This window comes from Rattus norvegicus, chromosome 8 (assembly GCF_021556685.1).
Source record: "Rattus norvegicus strain SHRSP/BbbUtx chromosome 8, alternate assembly SHRSP_T2T, whole genome shotgun sequence".
Classification (NCBI taxonomy): domain Eukaryota; kingdom Metazoa; phylum Chordata; class Mammalia; order Rodentia; family Muridae; genus Rattus; species Rattus norvegicus.
In genome coordinates, this window is record NC_141541.1 from 65,170,054 (window position 1) to 65,183,673 (window position 13,620).

The window sequence follows — 13,620 nt, forward strand, 5'->3', positions numbered from 1 at the left end:
AAGGTCACCTATATATAAGAATATCTGTTTCCTTAGAACAAGAAGTGATCTTAAAAGTCACGTAGAATTATCTGAGATGGTTTAGTGGCTCACACAGTAATGCAGGAACTTGGGAGGCCAGGGCAAGAGGAATATCATGGGTGTGAGGTAGGCGGAATTACATAGTAAGTTCTACTTCATCCTTGGCTACAAAGTAAGATTCAGACCAGCTTCAGCTACACAAGGAATGAGGTCCTTTTACAAAACTACAACCATAAGACTAAAAAGGAAGTAATGAAGATGAAAAGCCATAGGCAAATTCTTAGACATAAAATATCCCTTTTCCTGAGCTTTGTAATTAATAAAGACCTACCTATGACAACTATGAAAAAATGCCATCTAGCCAGTGACTTTCTGGATATGTGTCTGAATTCTGGATGAACTGTATTTTTTACTTCGCTTTAGTGCATGTAAGTTCATTTGGTCTATTTATATTATGTAAAATTATGCACATATATAGATGTGTAAAAGTTCCATACATATCACTTCATAGTTCCTTATCTTCCTATATCTTAGGTCTAGTGACTTGTTTTATAAATTAATGTGTACATGTATGTGCATGCATGTGCTTGTACACTTGTATATATGGAGGCCAGCAGACAGCTGTAGATGTCATTCTCAGGCACACCATCCACTTCTTGAAACATTGGTCTGTAGTTCACCAATTAGGGTAGATTGATTGGCTAACATGCCCTAGGGTTCCTTTTGTTTCTGCCTAACCCCCGGAATTACAAATATATGTCACCACACGTAGCAATTTTTTATTAGTTCTAGGTATTAAATTCAAGTGCTTGTGCTTGTAAGGCAAGCATGTTACCAACTTAGCCATCTTCCCCAGCCATAAAGTTATGCTTTTTTCATATTTAAAAGATAATCAGGTAGGCTAAGAATGTAGTTCAACTGGTACAATGCTTTGTAGCTTTCAGAGGGGCCTGCATTTGATTCAGAGTGCCTAGCATCAGGAGGATTAGAAACTCAAGACCTCCTTGGCTTACATAGCAAGTTCTATGACAGCATAGGTTACTTTTCTGTTGCTATGACAAAACACCATGACCAAGGCAATGTATGAGAGAAAGCATTTAACTGAGTTTATGGTTTCAGAGGGTTAGAGTCCATGTCGGTGGAGTAAAAGCATGGTGGTAGTAACAGCTGGGAGCTGACATCCTAATCCACAAGCCGGAGGATAGAGCATCTGAATGGTACCGTCTTTTGTAGCCCTGATGCTTGCCCCCAGTGACTCCCATTCTCTAACAATGCCATACTTCCCAGTCCTTCCCAAACAGTTCCTCCAAATTGGGACTAAATATTCAAATATATGAGCTTGTGGGTCCATTTTTATTCAAACCACGTCTCAAACAACAAAAACCCTCTCACATTCTGAAAAATGTACTTTTTTAAAAAAATTATTTAATGTATGTGAGTACTCTAGCTGCATATATATCTACATGCCAGAAGAGGGCATCAGAACTCATTATAGATGGTTGCAAGTCACCCTGTAGTTGGTGGGAATTGAACTCAGGACCTTTGGAAGAGCATCTGTTGCTCTTAATTGTTGAGCCATCTCTCCAGCTCCTAAACCATGCTTTTTAATGTGTAACTATTTAATATGACTAGGGAAGACTGAATGGCATAAGACAGATTGTGCAAGCCAGTTACGGTGGCACATGCCTCTAATTGTGGTCAAGGCCACCATGGAATACATAATCAGATCCTTTGTCTCAGAAAACAAAAGTACAAATATACAGTATGAATGAACAAATGTTCAGGAACTGGGAGTGTAGGACATTGGCATTTGTGAGGTTTGTTGTCACGGGACTGTAATACCAGCACTTGAGAGGGTAAGGTAGGACTGTCAATAGTTTAGGACTACATAAGAGTACCAGACTAGTCCAGGATGACTGTAGATAAGACCCTGTCTTTAACTAAGGCAAAAAAAAAGCATTTGGGCAGGTGTCCTAGCATGGGGTGAGAGGGGGCATATGGGGGGAGTAGAGCCAGGTGGATCTCGGTGAGTTTAAGGACAGCCTAGTCTATATAGCCAATGCCAGGCCAGTCAGAACAAGATAGTGAGATCCTTTCTTTAAAAAGAAAAAAAAAAGTCCTTTGTGTTGCTAGGATAGCATTTTAACCAGAAAACGAACTGGTTAAAGGGTATATATGTACATTTTAAAGAGTATGTAATGGGTGCTAGAGAGATGTTTTAGTGGTCAAGAATACTGCCTGTTCTTCCAGAGAATCCACATGGCTGCTTACAACTGTCTATAACTCCAGTTCCAGGGGATACAATACCCTCACACCAATGAACATAACATAACATAGCACAACACAACACCAAAAGAATATATAATGGAAGATGCCTTCCTGTAGACACTATCAATGAACAGGTTTTCCAAGACTGTATGAGATAACTTCTCTCTGCTTGGTCTTATTGTGAAACAGGGTCCCTGTATAGTATAGGCTCGTCTAGTGCTTGCTGTGTAGAGCAGGCTTTACACCTCCCAAGTGCTGTTACAGTGTGTTTAAGTGGACTATGGTCGGTTCTCTTATCTTTTTCTGATGAAGATGATGCAGCATAATGGTTTCTGCTGTCCTCCACCCTATTGAAATAAAGCTATTTCTCCACATTGATTAGGACGTTAAAAGGGCTTTGAGTATTTGTCCTGAAATAAATTCTTGCATCTTTGAAGGAAAGGAAGAAAGTAGTTTTTAAGTCTGAATGAAGAAGAATTTTGTTGTGGATGTTGTATATTCTGTGTAGGGAGTGTTTGAAACTCCTCAAATTTAGCAGAACCAAGGCTGGGTGGGAAGAACAAAGGGTAGTAAGTGAAACTGAGACTAGTTTATTCAAAATAGAAAAAAAAAGCTACAGTTGCCCTTTTTTAGCCAGTTGCTGGGGACTACTTATTAATTTACTTTGGATGTATGTATTTACGAGTGTGTAGGTACACATGTGTGTACAAATAAGGCCAGGGATCAACTGTAGGTACCATTGTTAGGACCTGTCCACCTTGTTTTTTAAGATGAGGTCTTTTCAAGGACTCAGGGCTCACTGACTAGGCTAGGCTGCTGGCCACTGAGTCGTAGGATCCATCTCTTTGTCTCACTTGTGCTGGTGACTTTATGTGCCTACTGGATATTGAACTCAGGTCCTCCATACTTGTGTGGTATGTACTTTACCGATTGAGCCATCCCTCCAGCCCCCTGATTCCTTATTACATGGTAACCCTGCCCTGAGGAAGGCTGGAGTGTTAAAAAGTGTAATGAAACCAAGTACGGTGGTTTAACAGTGATATGCTGCAATGTATCTCTTACATACTTTTGTCTTTATGGCTTCTATAAATAGGGTTATCTCTTTTTTCCCACTAAGAGTAGTCTATTTGCTTTTCTAAGACCTCATTTGTGCTTGTATATACTAGATCATGTGTATGTTTGTATGTATGCATGCATACATGTATTTTATTGTGTTGGATATCAAACCTAGGTATTGTACATGATAAACACACAGTATCACTGAGTTACACCTCTGACCCAGATTTATATATTGGTTGAATAAATGAACAAATGGAGAAAAGATTAAGGTAGGCAATTTTTTATTTACACACACACACACACACACACACACACACACCACACACATTGAACTAGATGAAGATTATAAAGTAAAATGTTTATCTCAACTTATTAGAAATCTAAAGTTTTAGTAAGCTGAATTTTTGTAGGCTGTAAATATGGGTGCTGTTGTATGATATGTGCAGTAGAAAGAGAAACATCGGGGTCACGGGATGACTCAGTGAGTATGCCACGAGAGTCTGGTAACTTATGTGCAATTCCCAGAATCCATATAAAGGCAAAAGGAGGAAACTGATCCTCGTGTGCACACTGTGGCACATATCTCCTCACTCACCAATAATAATAAAAAAAATAGAGTAACTTCTTATCCATAAAGTATATGACTAACATGAACTTAACATCATTACTTTTAAAGGTAGATCAACTTCTAATTTCTTTATTTATTTTAATCACTTTCAACTTACCTATTTCTGAATTAAGCTGTCAGATCTCTCTTGCCTGTGCATGAAGCAGAGTGGCAAGAACCCATACTTTGGGCCTGAACAGTTTCAGCTATGTCCGGGCTTCAACTCCTCACCCATTTTCTCCACAGGGAGCATTTCCAGCTCGACTGAAGAAGGTGCTGATTGTAGGAGCACCCATATGGTTCCGAGTGCCCTATTCTATCATCAGCCTGCTCTTGAAGGATAAAGTCCGGGAGAGGGTAAGGCAAGCTAGTCTTTTCTTATTGGAGCTAGATAATACATTCTGGTCTCTGCTGTTGAACTCTTGCCAGTTAGTTTTCTGCCTTCAAAGAATCCTCTGGACTTGTCTCTCAGAGTGGTGTCCCTTCCTTTACTATACCCACTCCTTCTCTACTCATCAGTCTGCCACATTATGAGTCCACTGTCCACAAACTTGTGGGTAGGAAAAGGCCACAATTTATCTAACTCTTTTTCACAACACCATGAGTACAATAGTACTGAACCAATGTTTCCCGGAAGTATTTTAAGGATTGTAGATTCCCAAAGTTTAACTTAGTGTTACATAAAGCACTATTAATACTTAATAGTATTTAAAGGCTGGGGGTGTAACTCAGTATCAAAGTGCATACTCAGCATGCCCAAGGGACTAGGTATAGTCCCCAACACCCCACACTAAAACCAGAACCAAAATCAGCACTCAATATAACTACATTAGCTCAACTGTTACTCGGATTTGTCTGGGGCTAAGTAAGTAACTCAGTAGTAGACTATTTGTCTAGCTTCTAAAAGGCCCCTGGAGATGATTCCAGCATATTTACAAAAAAGAAAAGAAAAAAGAAAAATAAGGGGGAGGGGGGACAAGAGAGAGAGAGAGAGAGAGAGAGAGAGAGAGAGAGAGAGAGAGAGAGAGAGAGAGATTGTGCACGCTCAAGAAAGTCAAACTGGTTTATTTACTGGAAAGTACTGTTAAGGCCCTGTGAGTGACCTTCAGGGTGGTGGGGAAAGTCTCTTTCTAGTTTTATTCTTTGAGACAGGGTTTTATTCTATAGCTGAGGCTAGTCTGCAGCTCACTGTGTGGTAGCCCACTAGGCATCACATTCATGGTAGTCTTTAGCCTCAGCCTTTCAAGTACTGGGTGAGACTGGAGTGAACCACCATGCATATCTCTGGGCATTGTTTTTTCTTAAAACAGTTTTTTATTGCTTCTAATTTAAAAAATGACCATATTCACTCTATTTCTCTAATTAATAATCTCTTGAGTTTTTAACATCTGAAAGATTGTTTCTTAGTCAGTGATGATAGCATTTGAAAGGAATGACGTCCAGGCAGTGGTGTGTAGCATGACAGTGTGTACATCCTTATTGTCTTGGCATTTGGGAGGTGCTGGCAGGAGAATCTGGAGATTCAAGGCCATTCTTAGCTACACAGTGAATTTGAAGCCAGTATGAACAAATGAGATCTTGTCTCAAAAAATAATAAGATAAAATAATAGAAATAATATGGATTAGGTTTGCATTGTCAGATTTTTGTTTGTTTGTTTGTTTTGTTTTTCAAGACAGTGTTTTTCACTCAGTGGTTAAGAGCACATACCCAAGTTGTGTAATAGCCTGGCTGTCCTCGAAGACTAGGCATTGTAGACCACGCTGACCTCTAACTCAAAGAAATCTGCCTGCCTCTGCCTCCAGAGTACTGAGATCAAAATCATGCACCACCACGCCTGGGCTGCATTGTCAGATTTTTATGGTAATTAAATGATAAAGTACAATTACTAGTGCAATTTGTAACTGTGCAAATTGTACTAGTGCAACTTTGTACTGAGATCAGAGTAGAGAAAAAAAGGATATTTGATGCTAAAGAAGCTTCTTAGAAAGAGAGTGGCTTTTTAAGAAGTTGAAAGTGGTGTGTCAGAGAGGTGCCTCAGTGGTTAAGAGCACATACCCAAGTTGGGTTCCCAGCAACCAAGTTGGTTAGTTTCTAAGTATAGCTATAGTTCTAGGGATCCTGTGCCCACTTCTGGCCTCTCATTATCTGAATGTGGTATACACTCATATATTCTCTCTCTCTCTCTCTCTCTCTCTCTCTCTCTCTCTCTCTCCCTCTCTCTCTCTCTCTCTCTCTCCCCCCCCCCCTCTCTCTCTCTCTCTCTCTTTCTCTCTCTCTCTTTCTCTCTCTCTCTCTCTCTCTCTCTCTCTCACACACACACACACACACACACACACACACACACACACACACACACACACACTTAAAAAATAAACAAGAGGCACCAGCAAGGGGATTAATCTTGTAGGAATGGCACTCCTTTCCCATAGAGATCTTAAGGAGAAGTAACTAGACCATCGTGGCCTAGCATGGCTATATTTAAGTATGTAACAGAATCAAATACGATTACTTATTTAATGTTTTTCCTAGGTTGTCTTTCTTTCATAGAATTCTGTCTTTGAAGAATCCAAACAAAGCTGTGAGTGAAATCTAAGCTGAGAGACTTAGAATAGATGGAGTCAGTGTGAGAGTGACAAAAGTCGTCACCACCTGTGCGTCCTTAGCTTCCAGCAAGACAGTGCTGCAGAGGCTTGTCAACAGTGTGAAGCTGCTCTTGCTCCTCCCTTCTTGCTCCCACTCTGTCCCCTCACCCCTTCCCCTTCTTACCCCATCCCTTTCCTCTCTCTCCATGTGCACATGGCTGGCTTCCCCTCTTCTCCTCTCCCCACCTCCCCTCTCTCTGCCTCTTCTACTACCACCTCAACTCCCCTGCTCATGCCCTGAAAAAACTCTATTCTATACTAAAAAACAAACAAACAACAGTGTGAAGCCTTTGCTCACTATCCCTTGTGTCAGAAGAGAAATAACTTGGATCCTAATTCCAGGAGTGGATTTCATCGACATTCTGGAGATTAGAATTTAGCTATCTGAGAAATTAATGGGATTTTAACCAGAAGCTGACAAAATTCAGTCTGCCTCTTTTCAAACACAGTGTTTCAAGCAAATCTCATCTGATTTTCAAACCTGGTAGAAGCACATTTGTTTTTATCTTGTTCGTATCCTTGCTCACCCACAGCCCCAGTACTCAACGTTGTTCTTTCTTTCTTGCAGATTCAGATATTAAAGACATCTGAAGTTACCCAGCACCTGCCGAGGGAATGCCTTCCCGAAAATCTGGGTGGGTACATCAAAATTGACCTCGCCACTTGGAATTTCCAGTTCCTGCCCCAAGTGAACGGCCATCCAGATCCCTTCGATGAGATCATCCTGTTTTCCCTACCTCCTGCCTTAGACTGGGACTCAGTACATGTTCCAGGTCCTCATGCCATGACCATCCAAGAGTTGGTAGACTATGTTAACACCAGGCAAAAGCAGGGCATCTATGAGGAGTATGAAGACATTCGTCGTGAGAACCCTGTTGGCACTTTCCACTGTTCTATGTAAGTAGTAAGTAGGAGAGGTTTGAGTCACAATCCCTTACCCAGGTTTTTCTGGCAAGTGATGACTGCAGCTGCTTCAATACCTCAGTTCCTTTCTAGAGGTTTCCCTTGTTAAGAAGCTTCTCAAAAAGGCAGAACATGGTAATGCATTCCTTTAATCCCAGGCCTCAGAAGGCAGATGAAAGTGAATCTCTGAGTTAGAAGTGAGCCTGGTCTACATAGTGAGCTCCAGGCCAGTAGGGGCAACAATCCATAAATGATTAGGCTTCCGGGGAAGATGGTTAATGGGCAGTGGCACTTGCTCTGTATGAGGATCTCAGTCTAAATCTCCAGCACCTATATAAAAAGCCAGGCCTGGCTGCACGTGTATGTAACTCCACCATTCTGGGACAGGTATAGATGGATCCTGAGACGTAATAAGGTGACAACAAATGAGGGCACTCGATGTGCTGCTTTGCTTCTGCACATACATTAGTATGCGCATTTCCACACTCAGGTGTACACAGTCTGTACCACTAGCACACCCAAAACCCCCACAGTCCTGTTAGTACGTTCATCTAAAGGGATCTCCTACTTTGGGCCTGGGCCTGTTACTGATGTCTTATGCTTTGAAATTTCTGGTGGTCTTTGGGTACCAATAGGGAAACTTCCCAATAGGGAAGCTAGAAGTCCCTTCTCTGTGTGTGTGTGTGTGTGTGTGTGTGTGTGTGTGTGTGTGTGTGTGTGTGTGTGTATCCTTCCTTCCTTCCTTCCTTCCTTCCTTCCTTCCTTCCTTTTTTTTTTCTTCTATGCCCCAGGCTGGCCTGAAACTCACTTTGTAGACCAGACTGGCCTTGAACTCACAGAGATCCTCCTGTCTCTGCCTCTGGATTGCTGGTATTATTATAAGCATGAACCAATATGATAAGCTTGGATATTTTATTGAGATGCAAGTGCTGTTTTAAAAAGTCCCAAAGTGTAATAAAATGCTAAATAATGTCAGGAGGAGTATTGTGTATTTAAAAGGATTCCATAACAGGAACAGAGAAAGTTGTTTCTTAGGAATTTAACCTAGTACAGAATCATCTGGTTGGCTCATCACTGATGCACAGTGACTTGATGCCTATGCTTTCAGCATAGAGTATTTCTGTCCCTTTTATTATGTGGTATGTTTGTGTATATTTGTATCTGTACATTTTTGGGGCCAAAATTTGATATTGGCTGTTCTTTCCAGGTGTTCTCAACCCTGTCTGTCAGTGTGTCTGCCTGCCTCTCTGTGTCTTCAAGTTTTTCCCTTTTATCTGAGACAATATCCTACTATGTAGCCTTGGCTAACCTATAATTCACCAAAACAGGCTGCCCTCGTAGAGACCCTCAGCCTCTCTAGTGCTGCCCTTAAAGGTGCACATTACCCCACTTATCTAGTCTTAACCATGCTTAATTTTTTAAATATATTTTATTATATTTTATGTGTATGAGTGTTTTGCCTGAGTGTGTGTCTGCATCACATGCAGATAGTGCTCAGAGTGGCAAGAAGAGGGCATCGGATCCCTGGACTAGGGTTCAGATGAATGTGAGCCACCATGTGAGTACTGTTTGACTTTGGGTTCTAGAAAAGCAACTAGTGTTCTTAGCCCTCTCTTTCTAGCCCCCTTACAACATTGTCATTGGCTGTTTTTCTCCCACTAGTGAGCTTTGTCTGTTATGAATTAAACATACTCTCAGTGGGCTCTTAGTTTAAATTCCAAGTTAGCTAGAAGTCCCTTCTGTTTTTTTCATTCACTCCATACCTTAGTTTTTCTGAAATATGTGGCTAGAATATGTGTAATACATGGCTGTTAAATGTTCTAGGAATCCATGATTCTCTGAACGCCCTTTCATTCAGAGTTCTTGTTCAGGTTAGTCATGGTCTGAAGAAAATGCCAAAGAACGTGGGGAATAATGAGTTAGTAAACTGAGGAGAGGCCTGTGGTAGGAGAGAGCTGACTCATGCAAGTTGTCCTCTGACTTGCACACATGCACACAATGCACTGTGGCAGGTGTGCATCCTCTCTTTGTCCCTCAACCCTACTGCAATATCAATAATAGATAAAAATAAATGTACAAGAATGAAAAAGAGAAGCTAGGGCTGTTTCATGGTTGGGCTCTGTCTGGAATTGATGAGGTACTGGGCTTGAAGAGGAAAGAAAGGGAAAGCAGGGCATATATTAAGAGGGGAGAGGCTCTCTCTCTTCTTTTTTAAAAGTCAAATAAAATTAAAACCCATAATTGGTGGGAGGCTCCTCCCCCAAAAAAGAGGGGAGAGCCGGGCAGTTGTGGCTTATGCCTTTAACCCCAGCATTAAGGTGGCAGAAGTAGGAGGATCTCTGAGAGTTGAAGGCTAGCCTGATCTACAAAGCTAGTTCCAGAATGGTAGTGCTGTTACATAGAGACTCTCTATCTTAAAAAACAAATAAAACAAAACCAAAAAAGAGAAAGAAAAACTATTCTCTCTAACTTCTTTTCCTTTTCATGTGCTGAAGATCTTTGTATGTATTAAATCTGCTTCCAAGGCAGAACAGTTTTTCCCTAACTGTCCTTGAACATACTTTGTATCTTAGGCTTGGTGAAATGATGTTCACCTGTCTCAGTCTCTTAAGTGCTGAACCACTCTTCAAAACTACCATGTACAACTTCCCCCATAGCCACTCTCACCCACTCCCTACACCTTCCCTTCCTACCTCACAGGGTCTCATAAAGCCCAGCGCGCCACATAAGACTTGCTATGTAGACGGGGATGACTTTGAACTTCTGATATTTGTACTTCTGCCTCCTGTGTGATGGAATTGCAGGTATGCACCTATCTTTAGTTTCCTCAGTAGGAATTAAGGAAATAACTTGGGAGCAAGAAATAATACACTTTTAGGGGCTTTAAGATTTTGAAGTAGGCGCTCCTGTAGTTACTCACTGCCTCAAGTAATTGTCTTGAAAGATTGAGGTTGTCTGCTTGTACTATTAGAATCTGCTGTTGTTTTAGAATTGAGTGTGGGGAGAGGACTTTACAGTTGTGCCTTTTTATTGAACTGTGGAGTCCTTGCTTGAGGATCTAGAACCATAAACCTTACTAGCTCCTGGCCTTTCCTTCTTCAGCCAGACTGCCTACAGAGAACAAACTGTATCTCTCTTGGAATTCTGGATTGTGAATTAAATATAGATAGAGTTCAAATTGTCCAAAATTCCCCTAGATTTTTTTATTTTTTATTTTTTTGTTTTTAAAGACAATATAGTCAAATCAAATGTGGTGGTTCATCTCTTTAATCCTAGCACTCAGGACGCAGAGGCAAGCGGATCTCCGTGAGTTTGAGGCTATCCTGGTCTACAAAGTGAGTTCCAGGACAGCCAGAGTTGCTATACATAGAAACTCTGTCTTGGAATATACCTTACCCTCTCCCCCTCAAAAAAAGGAAAATAAACAAATAAACAAAACCACAAACAAAGAAACAAATCACACTGTAGTTGTCTGATTGAGAAAACCTTCCATAGGCTAATATTCAAGGACTTAGTGCCTGCTTTGTGGAACCAGTGGGGAAGGTTAGGAGGTGTGGCCTTATTTGTGGAGGCGTGTCATTCGGGATTGGCTTTGAAGTTCAAAAGACCGTGACATTTCTAGTCTGTCTCTTTGCTTTGTACTTGCTATCGAGATGTGAGCTCTCAGCTATTTTACTTCTGTACTTTTGTTCCATCATTGACTCTAATCCTCTGAAAACATAAGCTCAACCAATTAAACTCTTTCTTTTATAAGTCGTCTTAGTCATGGTATTTTATTACCAAATAGAAAAGTAACTAAGACAGACAGGTTCTCTACATAGTTCTAGCTCTTAGAATTCACTCTGTAGACCAGGCTGGCTGAACTCATAAAGATCTGCCTGCATCTGTCTCCTGAGTGCTAGGATTAAAGGTGTGTGCCATCATGCCCAGCTTTTGATAGAATTTTGGAAGAGGGGAAATAATGTGTTAGTAACTGTGGAGAGACAATTTTCTCCGTGTGTGTGTGTGTGTGTGTGTGTGTGTGTGTGTGTTTGGTTACATATTATATATACAATATTGTATATTATTGTCTTAGTTAGGCTTTTACTGATTTGAACAGGCACCATAGCCAAGGCAACTCTTATAAGGGACAGCATTTAATTGGGGCTGGCTTACAGGTTCAGAGGTTCAGTCCATTATCATCAAGGCAGGAACATGGCAGCATCAGAGCAGGCAAGGTGCAGGAGGAGCTGAGAGTTCTACATCTTCATCTGAAGGCTGCTAGCAGAATACTGACTTACAGGTAGCTAGGATATATAACCCTTACCCACAGTGACACACCTACTCCAACAGGGCCACAAATTCTAGCATATACAAATATCACACTTAAAAATATATGTAATATTAATTTTTTGAGATTTTATTTATTTTTATTGTATGTATATACTTACTTTTGCCTGTATATGTTTGACTACCATGTGTATTTAGTGCCCTTGGGTGCCAGAAGAGGGCAATGGAGCCTCAAGGACTGGAGTCACAGCTGGTTTTAAGCAGTCAGATGGGTGCTAGAAATCCAGCCTGGGTCCTGTGGAAGAGCAGGCTGTGAGTGCTCTTAATCACTGAGCCATCTCTCCATCCCCTTACTGTCCTTTCATTGGTATACCTGGCTTTTAACACCTCCCTCTGCCCCGTCTGCTGGCTGGCTGGCTGGCTGGCTGGCTGGCTCTGTCTCATCCTCTCTTTTTGATTTGAGACAGGTCTTGTTTATTTGTTTTTTGAGACAGGGTTTCTCTGTGTGTGGGTGTGTAGCCCTGGCTGTCCTGGAACTTGCAAACTTGCTCTGTAGACCAGGCTGGCCTCGAATTCATAGAGATCTGCCTGCCTCTGCCTCCTGAGTACTGAGATTAAATGTGTGTGCCACCATCGCCTGGCTACATTTTTTTTTTAAGTTATAAAGAAAAACAAAAAGTCAAAATTTATACATGAAGAGTGATTTATACAAGTATTTTTTTTCTTTTTTTCTTTTTTTTCGGAGCTGGGGACCGAACCCAGGGCCTTGCGCTTGCTAGGCAAGCGCTCTACCACTGAGCTAAATCCCCAACCCCTATACAAGTATTTATAAGTGGTACTTTATAAATACTAAAACCTTTGCTTCACAGGAAGCTTTGTTAAAAAGATGAAAAGGTGCCCGGAGTGGTGGTGCATGCCTTTAATTCCAGCACTTGAGCAGCTGAGGCAGGCAGATCTCTGTGAGTTCAAGGTCAACCTGGTCTATAGAGTGAGTTCCAGGACAGTCAGGGCTACACAGAGAAAGCCTGTCTTGAAAAACGGAATAGAAAAAAAGGATGAAAAGGCAAATTTTGTTTTTATTTATGAGTGTATGTGTGTCTCTCTGTGTGTATGTTATGTTTACAGACTTCACAGAAGTATTAGAGCTTCCTAGAGTTGGAATTACAGGCAGTTCTAAGTGTTCTTAACTTTACCAAGCTTTCTTTCCAGCCTCAAAGGAGAGTTTTTTTTTTTTGTTTTTGTTTTTGTTTTTGTTTTTGTTTTGTTCTTTTTTTTCGGAGCTGGGGACCGAACCCAGGGCCTTGCGCTTCCTAGGCAAGCGCTCTAGCACTGAGCTAAATCCCCAAACCCCAGGAGAGTTTTTAAGATGTAGAAAACAGGGGGCTGGAGAGATGGCTCAGCGGTTAAGAGACCTGCCTGCTCTTTCAGAGGTCCTGAGTTCACTTCCCAGGAACCACATGGTGGCTCACAACCATCTGTAATGAGATCTGATGCCCTCTTCTGGTGTGTCTGAAGACAGTGACAGTGTGCTCACACATATAAAATAAGTAAATTAAAAAAAGAAAAAAGATGTAGAAAAGTGGCTCAAGCATAACCCCAATCCTGGGGAGGCTGCAGGAGAATGGCCAAGAGTTTGAGGATGACCCGAGCTATGGTGTGAGAGCCTGTCTCAGAACAGCAAACTAGACACCAGCCAGTGGTATGGCTTTGTGCATAAATAAATGTCTTGCTGCTAGCCAGGTGAGTTTGATCCTTGGAACTCATTTAGTAGAAGGAGAGAACTACTGCAATTTCTGAGTCTCCGACTTCTACATCTACCTCTGACACCAAGTAAATAAATGAAAATGTAA

The 13,620-nt window shown here is 41.3% G+C and overlaps 1 protein-coding gene across 7 annotated transcripts in view; it reads left to right on the plus strand.

The window, feature by feature from the left end:
• The window catches only part of Ptpn9 (protein tyrosine phosphatase, non-receptor type 9), an 81,178-nt gene that overhangs the window by 49,560 nt on the left and 17,998 nt on the right, over positions 1-13,620 (plus strand). For 5 of the 7 annotated variants that reach the window (XM_087560686.1, XM_087560684.1, NM_001013040.1 and 2 more), the window contains 2 exon segments: positions 4,202-4,312; positions 7,167-7,495. In XM_087560686.1, the coding sequence (XP_087416812.1) occupies positions 4,202-4,312; positions 7,167-7,495 (440 nt within the window). 7 annotated transcript variants of the gene reach the window in all.